The sequence below is a fragment of the Microcaecilia unicolor genome, chromosome 1 (assembly GCF_901765095.1).
Source record: "Microcaecilia unicolor chromosome 1, aMicUni1.1, whole genome shotgun sequence".
Lineage (NCBI taxonomy): Eukaryota > Metazoa > Chordata > Amphibia > Gymnophiona > Siphonopidae > Microcaecilia > Microcaecilia unicolor.
Window position 1 is genome coordinate 730,943,755 of NC_044031.1, and position 20,456 is coordinate 730,964,210.

Below are 20,456 nucleotides of genomic sequence, written 5' to 3' on the forward strand. Positions count from 1 at the left end.
CCATTTTAACAAAGACAGAAACCCTCAACATCCAGTTCTATGTTGTGCCTGTGCCATGCCTCTCAGCTCTCCTGCCAGCTGCTGCAATTCCTGCCTTCTATCGAGCCTGTGTAGGTCTACTAATAGTGTTCTGCATGGGTAAATTATGTGTTTTCTCCCGTCATGGTCAAGATCCCAAATGTGCGCTTTGCAATCCCATATGGGGTCGCAACCCACAATTTGAGAAGAACTGATGCAACTGTTAATTCAATTTACTTTTAGAGAATAAAGAGCTCAGCGTTCAATGTCTTTTACCCACATCAATCAGCTATCTGAAAATTGCACGTGGAAGACATGTCAACTTTTAGCTGAACTGAGATGAGGCATATCTGGGAAACTATTTAGATCAGGGAAGGAAAAGTACACACAGCTTGCATTTTCAGATCTTTTCACTTACTTTTGTAGGGAAAAAAAAAAACCCTGCAAGGTGCAAGGGTGCAGATTTTGTACCCAAGGCAAGTTTTAAAACGAAAGCATATAGGTACTTTCATTTTTGAAATTTAAAGAAGTCTTTATTAAAAACAGTTAGAGACAAGATTGAAACCCAAAATAGATCAGATACAACAAGTCATATAACTGAAAATAAACAGCAATAGAAAGGGGAACAAGTCGCAACAGCAGTTATCCAAACACAACCTAGAAACTTCCATAATGTAGTATAATTTTTAGAAAACAGAAACTAACCCCCCCCCCCCCCCCAAAAAAAAAAAAAACCCATCACATGACCCCTTAAGCTTCTGCAGACGGCAATTAAAATTACCATTTTGAAGTAAGGTTCCCAAACCTCCTCCCACTTAGACAAAGTGTGACCACTAACAGCCCTCAGTCTCTCCATTTCACAAATATACCACAACTTATTTAACCACTTTATCAAAGAAGGGACCTGAGGGGACTTCCAAGAAGTAGCCAGTGCAACTCTAGCTGTCGACATGACGAACCAACAATGACTGAGGCATGGTTAGACCAGGAGACTTACCTAGAAATAGGAAATATTCAGGTGACCACTTAATGGGTTTTGAAAGCCAACTCTGTAGCCTATATTGAATCGCTTTCCAAAAAGCGCGCGCCTTAACACATGACCACCAGAGATGACCCATCTCTGACCACAACCCCTACAACACAAAGGCGATAAAGTCAGAAACATATGATGTAAACGTACAGGAGTTAGATACCACCTATATAAGACTTCAACAGCATTTTCAAGAAAAGGAGTGGAAACAGAAACCTTCAACGAAGCAGTTTCCATATGCACACATGCAGCATCACCCATTGTGAACCCCAGTTACCGCTGCCAATGCAAACGATGATCCACAGGAGGCCGCAACTTATTACGCTGATACGCATACAAACAAGAAGTAAGACCCCACGAAGAACTTGAATCCTCACACAAATCCTCCAAAAAAGAATCCCCCCTAGTCACCTGTTTCAGAATTGCCTTTGATGAAAGAAAATGTTGAACCTCGAAATAAGCAAAACTATCCCGCACAGAAATGGAATAAGTATCCACCAGAGAATCAAATGGCACCATTTTGCCATACTCAATAAACTGACCGAGGGTCTCCAATCCCGCAGAAAACCAATTAAGAAAAGTGCCCTGCCCTAGTCCTGGTGGAAAGAAAGGATTATGTAATACAGGAGATAGTCTTGAAAGCACCAATCCAGGCTTATCAAATAAACCATCCCAATAATAAAATGTAGTCGCTATAGAGGGACAAAGTATTATCCAAAGAACGGCAGCGCCAAGGAAGCCAAATCAAAGACCGCAACGGACATGAGCCCAACAAAACCTACTCTATCGCTATCCACCGTTTCTGTGGGTCAGCATGAAACCATTCAATAGCTGCCAAAGCCTGAGCCGCTCTATAGTACCAATGGACATTCGGGACTCCAAGACCACCCTTTTTCCTATCACCATACAGCAGCAAACAGGAAAAACGAGGCCGTTTATTGGACCAGACAAAACTAAGCAAACGATTCTGCAAACCAGAAAGAAACGTATGAGGCAAGTGTAAAGGAAGAACCTGGAAAAGATACCCGGAAATATCAGGGCTGGAACGAACAGCACAAGCAAGCGGTTCCATCACCAAAGCAAATAACATAGGTGAGAGAGGACACCCCTGCCGCATGCCTCGAGTCAAGGAAAACGCAGAGGAATTACCTCCATTGATACGAACACATGCCCTATGGGACCAATATAAAGCTTGGATCCAGCCTCTAAACCCCCCCCCCCCCCCCCCCCGAAACCAAAACGTTCCAAAACACTAAACATGAAAGGCCAATACACTCGATCAAAGGCCTTCTCAGCATCCAACCCTAACATATAGATAAGGCTGATTTGTCAGCAAAATGCAGTAAGTCGACCATACGACGAATATTATGCTTTGCATGCCTATGAAACACAAAACCCACCTGGTCAGGGTGAATATCTGGTAGAACCTTCCCTAGACGGTTAGATAAAACTTTGGCTAGGATTTTAACATCAGAGTTAAGGATGGAAATAGGGCGATAGGAGGCACAACTCGTCTTATCCATTCCAGGCTTCGGAATCACAGCAATCCAAGCCTTCATCATAGGGGTAGATATTCCCCCTCACAGACAGTATTTAATATCTCAACCAGTAGAGGGGCAAGTTCTCCTCTAAAAGATCTATAAAAGTCATTAGGCAACCTATTCAGCCCAGAAGCCTTTCATTTTGAGGACTGGTGCAAAACTTGTGAATAAATAGGACGCACTTGCAGTCTCAAAACTACCCTCAAAATATATATGGCACAGCTATCAAACTGTCTCCCTCTATGCCAGATAGATACACAGGAAGGATAAAACTTTTACCCTGGTAACAATTACCCAGATGGAAACTGAAATTTGCTCTCCCCCACTATGGATAAAAGTGCTCATGCTCTTTTAAGGTGAGCTATTTTAACCCATGCCAAGGAGTGGCTTAGCAGTTAAAGCAGCAGGTTGTGAGGCAGGGAAGCCAGGATTCAAATCCTCCTTCTCCCACTGATGCTCTTTGTGCACCTGGCAAAATCATTTTACCCTCAATTATCACTGGTACAACTTAAAATTGTAAGCTCAATTGGCAGGGAAATAACTCACGCATCTGAGTAACATAGTAACATAGTAAATGACGGCAGAAAAAGACCTGCATGGTCCATCCAGTCTGCCCAACAAGACAAACTCATATGTGCTACTTTTTGTGTATACCCTACTTTGATTTGTACCTGTCCTCTTCAGGGCACAGACCGTATAAGTCTGTGCCCTGAAGTCTGTGTAGTTCATCTTGAGCTTGGATTTGGAAAATGTGAGTAATACATTTTTAAAAAGGGAGAGCAAGAAGCTAGCTGATAACATATGGCAATTTTCATTCTGAAATTCGTATATATGGGTTTAGCCATAGAATTTGTCCTGCAAAAGTCTGTGACAAGCCCTTACCTTTTCAAAGGGAATAAGCAACCCATCCATTTACTGGTTCATCTTATCGTTAACAACAATGACTTAGAAATTACCTCCTACCAATCTTCTTACCCTCCATACTCTTCCCCTACCTCTTCTTTATCGCTCTACGTCCTTACCTATCCTTTCTCTCATACCTCTTTTATCCCATTTACCCCTTGTTCATTTGTCCTACCACATACCTCCTTTGTTGATCCTGATACTACAGATTGTATTCTCTTGTTACTATGTAAGCCGCATTGAGCCTGCGATGAGTGGGAAAGCGCGGGATACAAATGTGATAAATAAATAAATATCTGTGCTGAGTTTCCCTTTGAAAATGTGCTGACAGGCTCCATTTGTCAAAATTGAATTAATTTATTTATTTATTCATTCATTCATTCTAAGTGCTTTCCATAGGAAATATGGCAGTAATATTCCAATTAAAAAATGAAAATACAATTGATTTATGTGGATTACCTGTGGAAATGAAGCATTCAGCTTCAACAACATATACAAACAGATAGGTTAGCTGTAATCAAATCGTGTCTTTGTATTGTAGCTTTTCACATCTGGAAGTAGCACTAATCTGTAATCTTTGCAGTGCAATTTGTAATGTTAACTGAGACACTTGCCTTTGGAATGGAAAGAGATGAGACAGTCACAGATGGGCCAGTTTTCCACAGGCTCATTCAGGATGACATCCTCGCTCATGATCACCACAGTGATGTATTCAAACTTGCAGAGCCGCTCCAGAATTTGGGTCATGGGTTTAGATTTGGACTTTTTAGTCATGGAACAGATTCCCACCACAATCTGTCGCTCTGGAGGCTGTTTGGGGAGAAATCACATACAGACGCAAAGAAATCCATGAGGAAACGGTAGTTTTCTCAAACAATATTCTCTATCTAAATGTTTACTTCAAGACACTGAACTTTTCTTGGCTAACATCAGCATCTTTTCCTGTTCCCTTGGCTTCCTCCTGCAAACAGGAACCAGTGATTGGGAATTATTAAACAGTTAGAAATGCTTCCTTCTTAACAGCACCTATACATAAAGAATTGTGCAGTGAAAATATCAACTGAGACAACTGTTAACATCTGTAGGGAAGAAAGCGGCCTTATAGTCTCTAATTGATCTCTGCCACAGTAGGGTCCCAAGAAATACAGAGACTCCCTCAAGAAGGTAGATGCTAAGTATTTGAAGCTTTTAAGCTAATCTTCAAAATCCTGATGGCATCTTCCCATTACCCTTTGAAGGCAGGTGGGGTTGGACAAGCAAAGCAGCTGCACACAGTATATTAGAGTAGTACTTTAATACCTCGAGAGCACACGCATTCCCCATTATTACGTTACTGAGCTAAAAGCAGGAGAAGGGGCTTTTGGACACTTGGGTACAATGTAGAACATTGCCATTCCTTTTATAAAGGATTTTGGAAATCCCCAAAATGTTTCCAACCCTTCAGCCACAAGAGACATCTCATTAGAAGGTCCTGATTCATTCAAGGTTTTTTTTCTGTAGCAAATAGGACCCTAAAAGCATTATCATTTTCCATCAAATTAACCAAAAGAGAAAGAGAGAAAGTGAGTATCAGACTAAAAAAAAAAAAAAAACCCCAGAAAAGCTACTCTCTTCATTCAGGGTCTGAGCCTGGTAATGGATCCAGAGCTTTGTACAACTAATCCTCAGAATCAGAAAGTGCTCATGAAAGTGGTCATACTTCAGGGTGCTGCTCCATAGCCTAATCTGACAGCTGAGTATTTACTGAATATATTTCCATAATGCTCAACAGTGGCAAAAGACTTTTACAGTGCTTTGATTTGATGGAATGTTGTTACACTGACTGAACACTACAAACACTTCATTGTGGACAGACCCAGGACTATGTTTTTACATATACTGTATAACTGAATGTTAGTGTCCTATGTGCATAGTAATGCTCATGTATCACAACCTATTCCAACAGTTCACAATTGTGCACAAACATAAAATATCAAGCAGGCACACAAACTACCCTTAAAATCCTCAAATAATATTCAGGAATACTTTCAAACACTTTTATTAAATGTAATGAAAATGAGTGACTCAAGTACTCCAACTATCATCGTTAATAGGTATCTCCCAGTACAGAAGCATGGCCCTACAAAAATATGTCAGGTTTGCCAAATATGCGCTGTCACGGTCTATCGTTACTTTCACCTACTGCAGTAAATAACTACATAATAAAAACATATAAAGGAAACGAGATCTGTCAGATCAGAAAAGAGAGACGGACAAAGTCGATGACAATACAGAAACTACTCTGTGTTTAGCATGGAGGGACCCATTCAGTGATTCTCCTATGAATTCATATGGGAATTTGAAACCTTATCTCCAGGGTGCAGCCTTTTCCCAAAATCTGGCACAGCAAAATGATTCATCTTCAGCACAAACCAAAAGTCTTTTGTGTGTGTATATGTTGTTGCTTTTGCTTTCTTTACAAAGGAAGTTTTCTCCCCACCCTCCTCCCTCTCAGAGGGAAACTGGATCCACTTTTGTTTTCACAGCTCTGCTTCCAGCAGAGATGCAGCCTTTACCAGCAATCCTTTGAAATCTTACCCGTCAGCTGCCCTTCCCTTTATACTCTGAGCAGGAGGGTAAAGTTCCTCAGTTTATGCTCCTCTCAGCTATTTGTTCTACAGTCAGCTGGTCCAATTAACCCTTCACTTGAAGGCCGAAGGAGAATTACTACAGCACAGCAGGAAAAAAAAATGCCAACTGCAGCGAACACATGTAATAATTCTTACATAGTAACATAGTAGATGACAGCAGATAAAGACCTGCATGGTCCATCCAGTCTGCCCAAGACAAACTCATATGTGTATACCTTACCTTGAATTTGTACCTGTCCTTTTCAGGGCACAGACCATATAAGTCTGCCCAGCAGTATTTCCCGCCTCCCAACCACCAGTCCCGCCTCCCATCACCGGCTCTGGTACAGACCGTATAAGTCTGCCCTCCCCTATCCTCGCCTCCCAACCACCACCCCCTCTTCCCCCCAACTGCTCCGCCACCCAATTTCAGCTAAGCTTCTGAGGATCCATTCCTTCTGCACAGGATTCCTCTATGCATATCCCAAGCATGTTTGAACTCCGTTACCGTTTTCATCTTCACCACCTCCCGCGGGAGGGCATTCCAAGCGTCCACCACCTTCTCCGTGAAAAAATACTTCCTGACATCTTTCCTGAGTCTGCCCCCCTTCAATCTCATTTCATGTCCTCTCGTTCTACCGCCTTCCCATCTCCGGAAAAGATTCGTTTGCGGATTAATACCTTTCAAATATTTGAACGTCTGTATCATATACAAACTTCCAGATTCTATATATGCTGCCCAAAAATGGGTGTACAATTTTGGGCACAGATCCGCAAGCAAATTAAATAGATGAAGCACTTCATTGGCAGTAATTAGAAGTTACATGCAATCTGCCTTATGCCCTACTCTATAACGTGCACGCCTGAATGTCATAGCGCACAACTCCAAAAGAGGCATTCCCAGAAATTAGGCACAATATTATAGAATACCTGCATTTGTATACCTAACTGCCTTCATTTGGTTTTGAGCATTTACACCAGCCTTTGGCAGGTGTAAATGCTCACACCCACAGTTAGGTGTGAAATGCACACTAAGCTAATATTCTGTACAGGTCATTCCATGCAGAGTATCTTTACAGAATATTAGCTTAGCGTGCATCATTTCAGCCCTTATCTTTGGGTGCCATTTACAGAACATAGCCCAAAGTACGCAGGTGCCGACGATCAGAAGCCCTGTGCTGTTTCAATCCGCACTCTAAATTGTAATGCCCCCATGTTCAGAGCTAATATCATGCAAATATAGGCATGCTATTAACTCTCTGATCATAGGGCTAAAATGCAGGAGGATTGTGCTCAGGCTGTCAAACACAGGAGATGAAGGTCCATGGGACCCCCAGACCTCCGCCATATCCCTTCAGCCCTGGTGGCCCAGTGCCACCTCAAGCCCCCCCCCCCCCCAACAGCGACACGGGGGCTTGAGGTGGCACTGGGCCACCAGGGCTGAAGGGATGTGGTGGAGATCTGCGGGTCCCACAGACCTTCATCTCCTGCGTTTGACAGCCTGAGCACAATCCTCCTCCTCCCAACACAAGGGCAAGGGGGGGCTGAAGATCTGGTGGATCTCCAGCTCCCTAACAACCCCCCCCCCCCCCCCCCAAAAAAAAATCCCAGGTAGCCCAGTGGGCCGCAAACCCGCCCCCCCCCCCTACCTGGTGGTCTAGTGGCCACCTCCCCCTTCATACCTCTGCTCCAGCACCGCCTTCAAAATGGTGGTGCCCTACCCAGTGCATCCTGGGACACACTGGGCAGGGCTTCCCTACTATATAAGGAAGTTTCTCCTATATGGTTGGGTAGCCTCACCATCATTTTGAAAGCAGCGTTGGAAGTGGGAGTATGCTACTCCAACGCAAAGGTATAAGGAGGTGGTTGGATTTGCAGCCCACTAGGCCACCAAGGTTATTTTTTTTTGGGGGGGGGGGGGGGGGATGAGAGGGGATATGGGGGGGCTGGAAATCCACCACATCTCCAGCCCCCTGTGTCCTTGTGTCATTGGGGGGGGGGGGGTCAGGGGACTCCAGCCCCCGTGTCGCTGGCTTGGGGTGGGGGGATTGGTGTCTGTCAGGGAGAATGTGGGGGGGGGGGGCTGCTACCATGCAGATGCATACTGGACAGGACTCCCTATTCCTTTCCCAATTCTCTGTAAACCCTAACATCAGCTCTGAACTGGGGTAGGATTTACAGCAGTAGCAGTGCGCTAGTTTGGCACGCTGCCCGCTGAGCATTGGGGAGGAATACTAATGTCCCTGTTTAGCATGCGTTTGCATACTATTAGCGATCAGAGCCAGCAAGCACGTTGTTACACATGCTCGCCGGCTCTAATCCTGTGACGCAAGCAAACACGGGCACTAGTCCGCCACTAATGTCCTCCAGAACCTGCGTTTGATCATCTGGGCCTCAGTTCTTCGTACCATCACCCTTAAATACCATTTCTGGCACAAGTAGCGCCTTTACATCCACCTCAGTAAAGACCAATGCAAAGAATTCATTTAGTATCTCCACTATGGGCCTTGTCCTTCCTACAGTGCTCCTTTTATTCCTTGATGATCTAATAGTTGAACTGACTAGCTAACAGGATTTCTGCTGTTAGGAGACAGTGCATGCAAATCTCTCTCATGCATATTCATTGTGGATATCCTGCAAACCTAACTGGCTGGATGTGCCCTGAGGACTGGGTTGAGTAGCACTGTTCTGTACCTGAATATTTTTTGCTAGGAGTTTTTGCCTCTGCCGAAGCTTTTTTTTTTTTTCAAAATTCATTTTTAGTTTGCTTTATCAATGCCTTGCAGCTAACTTGCCAGTACTTATGCTGCTTCCTCTTTTCTTCATTCAGATCTCTTTTTCTATTTTTTGAAAAAGATATTCTTTTGTCTCTAACAGCGTCCTTTGCCTCACCTTTTAACCATACTGGCTGTCTCAAGGAGTCCATCTCATAGCAGCCAACGTTTCAAAATTATTAGGGGGGCTTAAACCCAATAGATATTGCCCTTCTCTGGACACAAAGAGTTTGCTCAATACTGGGGGTGTTCAAGCACCCAAAGTCATTATATTATCATTTATATACAAATGTACTAGTTTTTCTTATTATTATTATATTTTTATTTAGACATCCCCCTGGAAACTACAGACAACTGGCAATTACAGACACCCTTCCCCTCCCTCTCTTTTAGTCCATTGAATCAAGGGTCAACTGTATTATTTTTCTCTATCCCTTGCCTAAGTCAGTCAGGCCTAGATGCACTAAACGTTTTTCATCGTTAAATGAGCCCTCAGGGAAGAATTTCCTATCCTTTCCATGCACTAAAGCCTATTTTCCAACGACAGTAGCAGCTAACAAAAGCTGAATGCAGATGAGCAATTCTTCTACAAATCCCATTGAAATGACATGCACTAACCTTTTCCGATTCGTTTAACGCAGGAGAACACCGTGAAATCTAACGAGAATCTGTACCTCTCGTTAGGGCTGTCTGTCTGCTAGAAGTTAACAAAATCCAATAAAAAAAATAACTGGGGGGGGGGGGGGCGAAAACGCGTCAGGGGCGTCCTTTATTGACGCCCCAGGTCGCCACTGCTCCCCTCTCCCTCAGTACCAAAAAAGAAAAAAAAAAAAAAAAGGATCGGGAGGGGGCAAAGGCACTCGTTATGAGCGTCCTGTATGGACGCCTTGCCCCCCCCCCCCCGCACGAAAAAATCTCCAATTTTAGCAGCCCCGGGCCGGCCCTCCTCCCTTCCTGTATTCTCCCACACTAGCTCCACCTCCTGCCATGCTCCAGTCCCGTGCCCCGCCCCCGCCGCCCCCCTTTGGTCATGGTTGCCGCTCCTCCCCGTCCAACGACCCCCCCCCCTTTGCCTTACCAGCCCGTGCAGCGTCTCTCACCTCTGCTGCACGGGCAAGAACAGCTGATCGGCGAGTCAGAAGGCCTCCTCAGACGTCCCTTCTTTCTTCCTGGGCCCGCCCTCCTCTGACGTAGGGGGGGGGGGGAAGGCATCCATACAGGACGCTCATGACGAGTGCCTTTGCCCCCTCCCGAAACACATGTGTTTGTGGGTTGTTTTTTTTTTGTTTGTTTTGACAGCTGGGCCTTTGTGGCATGCGCAGAGCAGCAAGCATAATGCTTGGGCTGTTCTGCGCATGCTTTAGGCGCTGATTAACGATGGGTTTAACGATTCTGTAATACATCCTACTTTGCAATACCGATCCGAACATTTCTGGAGTGTTTTTGTAGTGCATGCCTCGTTTTTTTAAAATCGTTAAGCACTTTTACGATTCTTATTTTTTAACGTTTGGTTGATGCATCTGGGCCTCAGTCCATCCTTCCCTGAATCTGTGATCCTTATCATGCCTCTGTACTGTGATAAGTAGGGTTCAAGGATGATCCAAGTAACAGTTTATTTATACTGGAGCTGATTTTCTATTGGGCCTAGAGTACCTAAGATTCTCAGCTAAAACTTAGCCAGTAACTACATTCATTTTCAGGCACAGCCTAGCTGCTGAAAATCTCCTTAAATTTAACTACCTAAAACGTATATGGTTAGATTTAGAATTGCTATTTGTGTGACCAATGTTGGCCACCTAGATAAAGACATTGCTTGAGATCAACACTAACCAGCGAAGTTATAATCCCACTACAGAGCACCTCTGGAGCTGCCAGTGTTTAAGAGTTATTAAAAAAAAATTTTTAAACCACCACCACCACCATATAGGAAGGTTGTCGCCATCCGTCTGTGACCTAACATCAGTCGAAAAACTAGTGAACGGATTTAGATGACTTGAGCATTCCAAACAAAAAGAATCAAAAATGGCATTTTGAAACTATGTCAAAAAAAAGGCATGCTAAGCTTTTATAAAAGGATGCTACTGGCATGCGTATATACAACCAGAGAGTACACATTGCCTACTTTTCTTTTTTTTTTTTTTTTAGATAGAGTGGTATAGCAAATCTGTTCAATAAAAGGAGTGTCATTGGGACTGAACTGCTAATTTTACCGACTTCTAAACTTTGCTGGTTAGCTAGCCAACTCTTAAAGTTCCCTTTTCAGATGACAATTATTCCTCTCTTTTAAAACCACACCACAACATATTTCTCCTCTCGCTTGAGAAGCAGGATGAAAAGAATGAGAAAGAGGGACATCTTTCAGGTCCCCAGCCCATCACAGATCAGTGGCCTTGGGACCTGAAAGATGTCAAACAACACCAGACTTTACAACAGTCTACAGACAAGAGACATGTGTATTCTTAAGTGCTATAAATCAAGTCCAGGATAGGACAGGAGACCCAAATCTAAATGAAGTAACAGCAAACAAGTATTGCAAACTGAATGCTGTACTGATGACTGAACAAAACAAAGGAAAAGGTAAAATTATGTCTTACCTGATAATTTTCTTTCCTTTAGCCGCAGTAGATGAATCCAGGAACTGGTGAGTTATGCCTGTCTAACAGCAGGTGGAGATAGAGATAAACAGAACTGAAGGCAGTGATACCAGTCAGCCAACCCCTTTATCTGTTAGCCTCTCTCTATCACCAGCAGGTGGTGGACGGCTTCTCTCCAGCACTGGCACGTCTGTTCCCCCTTCTGGGGGAATGCCTGCAGCCTTTGCTACTTCAGGGGATTTCTTTTCCCCCAAATTTGTCTTAATGATGCATCAGGCATATGTTCTCAAGCGGACCCTCCCCCTTTCAAGTCCAGCTTGGGGACCTAGGGGAGATGGGGGGGGGGTCTCCTCCCTAAAGAGGCGAAGATCATCTTCAGTTTCTGAGGGGTCCTTGGTCCCCGTAACTACAGCCCCATCTCTGGTCACTCCTACAGAAGGATCTTGGAGACAGCTGGGCCTGAATGATGTTTAGTCTCCATGACCAGTCTATTTCACGTAACAAAGCTGATAGAATAATAAAGGCAAACATCTCTCCCTCCTCACAGAAATGAGGCATAAACCTGTCAACTAGCAGAACTATGCACAGGCACTGCAAGAAACCTAAGCAGAGAAACAGCCTGAATCGATAGTGTCAACCTCGTGAAAGGATGAGATTGGATTCATCTCCTGTGACTAAAGAAACAAAAATGATCAGGTAAGACATATTTTCCTTCCTTGTCATCAGCAGCAGATGAACCCAGAGACTTGTGAGATATATCAAAGCCATCCGTAAGTAGGGTGGGAACCAGATGCTTTAGACCGAGCTGAAACCATCAGCCGGACAAGGTCTTGAAAACGTGTCATAAGGACAAGGTAGGGGACCTTCATAGAAGAGAATGAAGAGGAGCTACATGAAGAAGACATACACCCAAGCAATAGGCACCCAATTCCAGCAAGCTATGGCTGCATTGCCCCAACCAGGGCCCACCAGTAGCAGGAAGGGAGACTCACCTTTTGAAATTAAATAAATAGAAGATGAAGGTACTTTGGTTGGAGATATAGCCAAAATATCAAATACAATCATTACATTATTTTCCAGAGAGGTGCTGAATATAAAAGATCACTCCAGGGTGTTGGGTGTGATTTTAGATTTGGCCTTAGTAGGAAGTTTTTCTTTAAGCTTAGTCAGCTTCGGGCAATAATGTCTTCATTAACGAAAGATGACTTTAGAACAGTAGCTCAGGCAGTTTTTTTTTTTTTGTTACATTTGTACCCTGCGCTTTCCCACTCATGGCAGGCTCAATGCGGCTTGGAAAACAAACCAGATCAGTATAATATCCAAAAAGACTTTATTGAGGATACTGTGTATGAAACAAATGCCCGACACAGGCCGTGTTTCGCCCAACAATAGGGCTGCGTCAGGGGCTAGTCTGTATCTTTCTTAAATAAGATCGGTATCAAATTATATGTCAAAGCAAGGATATAAGAAACCTTCTTCATAAAAAACCACCATGAGCAGCATAAAATAGAATATCCTGGATGACGCCAGATAGACAATGAATAGCCTGCCTTCTCACTGTCCATCTCACCTCCTGCTACCCCCTGGAATAATCATGTTCTCATCTTCTACAATTCAAATTCTCTACCTGTCAGCCCTGTTGCATTCTGCTCTAACTGCTACTGAACCCTTTTACGCTTACATTCCTATCATCTCTGGTCACAGGAGGCTCTCACCCCGCATGCCAGCTCGTAACTTGTCACAAGCTGCTCATCTATCTGCCTCTGTTGCCCCTACGCCCCACCCTCGCAAGCAATATCATCACACTCTGGTTCCCATTGAACATGTGAACCAAGTGCAATTCCAATCATTTCATGTGGGCTATATAAATGCGAGATCCGTAGTGAGTAACCCCGAACTGATATCTGACTGGATCTCCTCAGATGCTCTAGATATGTTGTTCATCACGGAAACTTGGATAAGAACACCTAAAGACCCCATTGTACTGGATCTCTGCCCAGCAGGCTACAAGATCATCCATTGGGACAGATTAGACAAGCGAGGGGGCGGGTTGGCGCTCATTTACCGCTCCCACTTCATAGTAGATGCAAGTTCGGTTCTGATCTCCTCGTCGCTGGAAGTTGCTGCTGTCACGGTTCATCACCCCTCCCTTCATGGCCAGCTGGCCTGTGTGCTGTTTTACAGGCCACCAGTTATTTGGTCAAGCAGTCATTCTGCGCTTCTGGATTTCATATCTAATACCTGCATGAACAACTCGAACATACTTTTCTTGGGAGATCTCAACCTCCATTTGGACAATCCCACATCCCCAGAAGTATCCCAGTTCCTGGATTTTCTCCACCTTTGTGACCTTGAATGTCCTATATCTGGTCCAACTCACTGTAAGGGTCATTCACTTGATCTCCTCTCATTTAAATTCTTAGACGATCAGAACTTTTCTGTTCATGATATTAGCTGGCTGGAAACGGCTTGGTCGGATCACTTTAAATTACAGTTCACACTACGTTGGCAAACCTTAGGTCCCCTCCGGCCTCGTCAGTCTCACCAACATTACACCAGAGGTGCTATTGACCCCAGCTTGTTCTGGAGGTCTCTTTATAGTCACAGCTCGGATCTGCAACCATCCTCACCCACCTATCTAACTGACTGGGACCACACTTGTAATGCAGTGCTGAATACAATTGCACCCCTGCGTCCTAAATCCTCGTACATTCGTAGATTATCACCCTGGTTCACAATAGACCTGAGAGCTTTAAAACGTGAGGTACGACGCATGGAAAGAACTTGGCGAAAAGGCAAATCTGATCAGGCTCGGGAGGACTGGAAAAGTAGTCACCGCAAGTATAAAAACGCCATCCGAAATGCAAAGCGCACCTACTTTTCATCTAAGATGCAGGTGGCTGGCCGGGACATCCGACAGATATATCAACTATTAAACACCTTTCTAGATACTCGCAAGCTAGAACGCTCCAGTGTTGACCCTCCCTCAGCTACACAACTTGGATCTTACTTCAAGGAGAAAATTCTTACCCTACGGTCTTCAACCGTCAGCTGTCTCTCTGATGTGGATGACTTTCTTGCATCCTTGGATGTGCCTTTGGGTGCTTGCCCTGCTGACCGCTTTTGGATCAAATTTAATCGCCTATTACCTGACAAAGTGACTACTGCTCTACGTAAATTCACAAATAAAAACTGCAAATTAGATGTATGTCCGACTCATCTTCTAAAAGTCGCACCAAAATGTTACATTGAAGACCTGACTTGTTATCTTAACAATATGTTAAGTGCAGGATTTTTCCCACCAGATCATGGAAACATCCTTCTCACTCCAATCCCAAAAAATTTAAAGATCAAACCAGATGTCATCTCTAACTATCGCCCAGTGGCTTCGATACCTCTAGTTATCAAGCTGATGGAGAGCCTGGTCAATATTCAACTCAATGAATTTTTAAATAATTTTGATATTCTCCATTATTCTCAATCAGGTTTTCGAGCCCATTACAGCACGGAGACTGTCCTGGTTACCCTCTTATCCAACTTTCGTCGAGAACTATCTGTTGGACAGAAGATTCTCCTGCTACAATTTGACATGTCTAGTGCTTTTGATATGGTGGATCATGAACTCCTGCTCCATCTACTGGATTCTTTTGGCATAGGAGGACCAGTTTTGTGTTGGTTCAAGGGTTTCTTGACTTCTAGGTCCTATCAAGTCATGGTGAATTCCCACACTTCTGAACCGTGGAATGCTTCCTGTGGAGTCCCTCAGGGCTCTCCCCTCTCACCTACCCTATTCAATATAATGATGATGCCTCTAGCCAAAGCACTTGCAAATCTGGACCTCAACCCTTTCATCTATGCGGATGATATTACAGTCTACATCCCTTTCCAATCAACAATATCAGAAGTTGCCAACCTCATAGATGCCTGTTTCTCCACTTTAGAACAATGGGCCAGGGTGTTCCGCTTCAGGCTAAACAGAGAAAAAACTCATTGTCTCATCCTCTCGTCCATGCACGCTCATGTAACTGACACAATGCTTCCAGTTCTGGGCTCCGCCCTCCCGATTGCCAACAGCCTGAGATTTTTAGGAGTTCATCTAGATTCACATCTCCAGCTGGTTGATCAAGTACACTTGGTATCCAAAAAAATGTTCCAGGCCATGTGGAGGCTTCGACGTATCAGATTCCTCCTTTCCAGAGACTTGTTTCGTACCCTTGTCCATTGGCTTGTCTTATCCCACCTGGATTATTGTAGCGGTATTTATGTGGGTTGCCAGGTCTCCTTATTGAAAACTTTCCAAACGGCTCAGAACACAGCGGCGAGGCTCATCTTAAACGAACGGCGTTTTGCACACGCAGACCCCTTGCGCTTTAAACTTCATTGGCTGCCTGTACAGGAGCGCATTGCTTTTAAGATCTGCTCCCTAACACATAAAATCATCTATGGGGCAGCCCCGGAATACATGGTTCCCTTGATTGACCTTCCGCCCAGAAATGCCAACCCTGCTGCAAGGTCCTATCTCCACCTCCATTTTCCTAATTGTAAGGGAGTCAAGTATAAGAAAATCTTCGCCTCGTCTTTCTGTTATTGGAGTCCCAAATACTGGAATACGTTACCTCGTCACCTTAAAATTCAAGAGGACCATGCCCTTTTTAAGAAGTTATTAAAGACATTCCTCTTTGCTAAGACTTACCCCTCATCTTACCATGTTGATTAAAGTATCCCTTGTACCCAACCCTATTTAGTTCACTTTGTTAGTTTCTTCCCTCCTATTTACCTCTTTATGCTTGCCTAAGCTGTTAAGATTGTACTCTTATGTAATTCTCTGTAAGCCACATTGCGCCTGCATGTGTGGGAAAATGTGGGATATAAGTAACAAATAAATAAATAAATAAATAAATAAATAAATACCGATCTTATTTAAGAAAGATACAGACTAGCCCCTGACGCAGCCCTATTGTTGGGCGAAACACGGCCTGTGTCGGGCATTTGTTTCCTACATGGTATCCTCAATAAAGTCTTTTTGGATATTATACTGATCTGCTGGTTTGTTTTCCACGTTGGATTTTGCAGATCGTTTGCCTTGTTTTCGGAGGCTCAATGCGGCTTACATGGGGCAATGGAAGGTTAAGTGACTTGCCCAGAGTCACAAGGAGCTGCCTGTGCCTGAAGTGGGAATTGAACTCAGTTCCTCAGTTTCCCCAGGACCAAAGTCCACCACCCTAACCACTAGACCACTCCTCCACTCCTGTTACCATAGATAAATTACTGCAATTCACTTTATTCTTCAGTTTCAGTAAAGAATTTAACGCATCTACAACTGATGCAGAACACAGCTATCAGATTGATTAGTAGGATTGGGTGCTTTGACAGTGTTTGCTTCATCTATCAAGCTTTTTATTAGCTTATGATAAGAAAACGGATGGACTTTAAGATTCTTTCTTTGATTTTTAAGTCAGTCAATCTCAGGTTCAAACTCTGAAGGTTTAATTGAGTTACTAACTTTTCCATCTATAGAGAGGACCTTGGACTGTTTGCCAACATTGAAGCTGGGTTTTCCTTCCTTGAAGAATTTTAGGTTTAAATCTATTTTAGAAACTTCCTTTCCGTTTGCTGGCATCAGACTATGGAATACACTTCCTTTAGAAATGCAATCTGCACCTTCTTATCTGTCGTTTAAGAAACTGTTGAAGACTTATTTGCTTGAACAATAAGTCTATTTTTTTTATTTAAATTTTATGTTTTAAACTTGTTTTGTTTTTGCTCTTGCTCTGTCTTCATGTAATTCTCTCCTCTATTATTGGAGTTGTTGGTCTGAAGGTACCAGAAAGGCCCACAGTGACTGCGATATAAAGCAGAAGAATAGAAAACTCCCGGGATGATTTTCCTCCCAAAGAATTGAGGAAACAACAACAACTGATTAATGGAAACGAAAATGTGAATACCACCACAAGCAACAATGGTGGGACCATGCTGACAGTCATCCTCGACTCTGAGACATAAATAAGGGATCTGAACAGAACACCGTCAGGATTTCAAATTAGCAATGGAACCAATCAAAAAAATGCAGAGTTAGAGTCATGTTGACCATGCAGAGATGGAACCAGTTCAAACATAAAGGCACACAGTAGTACTCCAAAGATCCTGTCACACGATAGGGTTGAGGCCGGGAATGAGGCGAGACTGCGCCACAGGCTCAGAGCCAAGCAGAACCCTATAGACATAGGATGAGCTGAAATATGACGCCAGCTACCAACATTCCACACAGAAAGGGCTGAGTTGTGCACTGCAGAATACCAGAGGCGCACTCCCCAGCTAGAACAGATTCCTCAACAAAGTGGGAAAGTCACAGATGACAAGAACGAGACCAGTCAGAGTCAGCTATGGAACAGCATCGAACCTGCTGTACACGATCAGAGACGAGTGCACGTCCACTTCCATGACTGGTGCAGTACTTCTCATCCAGAGATGCAGCTGCACCCAGATCCAGAGACAGAGCTACAGACAAGGCGCAGTGCTCCGTAATCAGAGATGGAAATGAACTACACATCCAGGATAATTCCAAGGCATAACCAGAGGAATACGGCAATCCATTTCCTGCGTTCAGAGGTGGAATTGGGCATATATACAGAGAAGAAGCCGTGCCCCCCCCCACCCAGGAGGAAGCTGTGTCTCATAGACAGAGATGGAGCCAACTGTAGTGGAGCAATACAGAAGAAGCAAAAATGAAGCCAAGCTCTGCATCAGAGGTAGCGCTTTGATCCATATTCACAGATGGCGTGTTGCTGATTATCCCAGATGGAGCCGTGCTCTACATTCAGAGATGGGGCTATGCCCTACAGCCATAGATGGCACCGTGCTCTATATTCAGATATGGAGCCACGCTCTACATGTAGAAAGAGAGAGCTTCACTAGACATACAGAGATGACACAGAGACGTTCAGTGATGGAACTGTGTTCAACATGCAGACACGGAATCACAAATGGATTCACACCCATCCAGCACAGATGGAGCTGTGTTCATCAGGCATAGAAGGGTCAGCACATAAAGATGAAGCAGGGCTCAACACAGTGAAGGAGCTGAACCCATTAGGAAGAGATGCAACTGCACCCCACAAAGGAACAGACAGTCATGTTCAGAGTCAGGACTAGGGCTGCATTCCACACAGAAAAAGGAGGGGTTTGCTCCTCATTCAGATATGGAGTCATTCCAATCTACAGAGAGGAAACTGGGAATGGCATCCCAAGATGGAACAAAACTGAGACTGGGATCAGCGAAGCACGAGTGGACCACACCAGATAGCCAGAACTCAAATACCAAGCAGCACAGCATGTAGAAAGGGGAAACAGTGCTATACCAACAGTGATGGAGCAGAGCTCCACATGTACCAACAAAAGAAGCTCGACAGCCAATGAAAGAGCCGAATTCTGCCAATACCTTAGAGCTACGAGCTAGCCAGGCAGCTGTAGCCATTCGCTGAACTGAAGCTGTCACTGTGAGCCAAAGGCCAACAACAGCACAAACCTGACAAAGGGGAAGAATGAAAGTTCATCTCACAATTTTGCTGGCCATACCAGTACCCACAGGCCTTCTGACTCCAATTAGGTGGCTGAATCCAGACATCTGCAGTGCGCAGAGACACCCCCCTCCTACAAAATGCCATATATGTTCTCTTCCAGCATCTTTTTTCCCAAAGTTGTGAGGAGGAGGAGGAAGGAAGTGGCAGGACAGGGGGAAGGGATCTGGCACCACGAGGTGTATCCCAAGTCAGGCACCTCTAGTGGCCTAGACACCTCCAACCTCAACTGAACCAGGGAACCGCCACAGAAGCAGGAGAAACCAGGAGCTTGTGAGAGTGTTTATAGTCTGCTGAAGATAAGAGTATACTGACTGACTGACCAAGGAGCATACCATCCTCTGTGGCAGAGTTCAGTCTGGTACTCTCTATCTCTTGGCAGATGGTGATAACCCACAAGTCTCTGGATTCATTTGCTGATGATAAGGAAGAAAACAATGCATGCACATCTGTGATATGGAAGGCTGTGCCTGCGTAGGTCACCAACACCAATGATCTGATTTTATTCAAGAACATAAGCAGTGTCACAATTTGTTCTGAATCCTACACATCACTACACCACTGATGCAGGTGTTCCCTGAAACAAGGTAGCATCAGGTCCTTGTCTTTGTTTAATCACAAATAAAACATTTGGTTTGCCATACTGTTACCTCTTTTGGATCTCCTATTCTGGACCCGATTTTGGGTCACCCTCTGTGGTTTTTCTGCCTTTTCTGTTTGCTTCTTAAGTAAAAGGTCAAAAGAGTAAAGGGTCATGGATTTGATATACTGTCTTTCTGTGAATACAACTAAAGTGGTTTACATGTGCAGGTTTTATATACGATTGGTAAGCTGTAATTTAATGTGTTTGTATTGGGAAGAAGGGAAGCGAGTGACTGCATGATTTAGCTAGACAACTGATAACATGTATATATAGGGAAAGGGAGGTTTTTCGAACTACATTCAAAGCGGTTTACATATATTCAGGTATTTATTTTGTACCAGGGGCGATGGAGGGTTAAGTGACTTGCCCAGAGTCACAAGGAGCTGCAGCGGGAATTGAACTCAGTTCCCCAGGATCAAAGTCCACTGCACTAACCATTAGGCTACTCATCCACTACAGTGATTAAATTGCTTATTACACCTTACTTGACTACTGCAAGGTTCTGAACCTGGGTGTCTCCTTTTGTGAGATAGCTCAGAATGCAGTGGTGTTGGTTTTGTTGGGTCTGTCCTGATCTATTCATATTGCTCCAGTTTTGAAAGGTTTTCACTGGTTGCCTGTTATCAGTTTAAGATCTTCACCTTTATTTCAAGTGCTGTATAATGAAGCTCCAACCCTGTTAGCCTCTTCCCCGCATGTTTATCAATTTACATGCATTTTGAGATCTGTGGAGAAACTGTTGTTAGCGGTACTACCCATTCCACCAG

The 20,456-nt window shown here is 44.1% G+C and overlaps 1 protein-coding gene across 1 annotated transcript in view; it reads right to left on the bottom strand.

The window, feature by feature from the left end:
- Nucleotides 1-20,456, bottom strand: part of PPIP5K1 (diphosphoinositol pentakisphosphate kinase 1) — a 283,513-nt gene that overhangs the window by 205,896 nt on the left and 57,161 nt on the right. Inside the window, 1 exon segment of the mRNA XM_030189638.1 lies at nt 4,107-4,302. Within this exon segment, the coding sequence (XP_030045498.1) occupies nt 4,107-4,302 (196 nt within the window).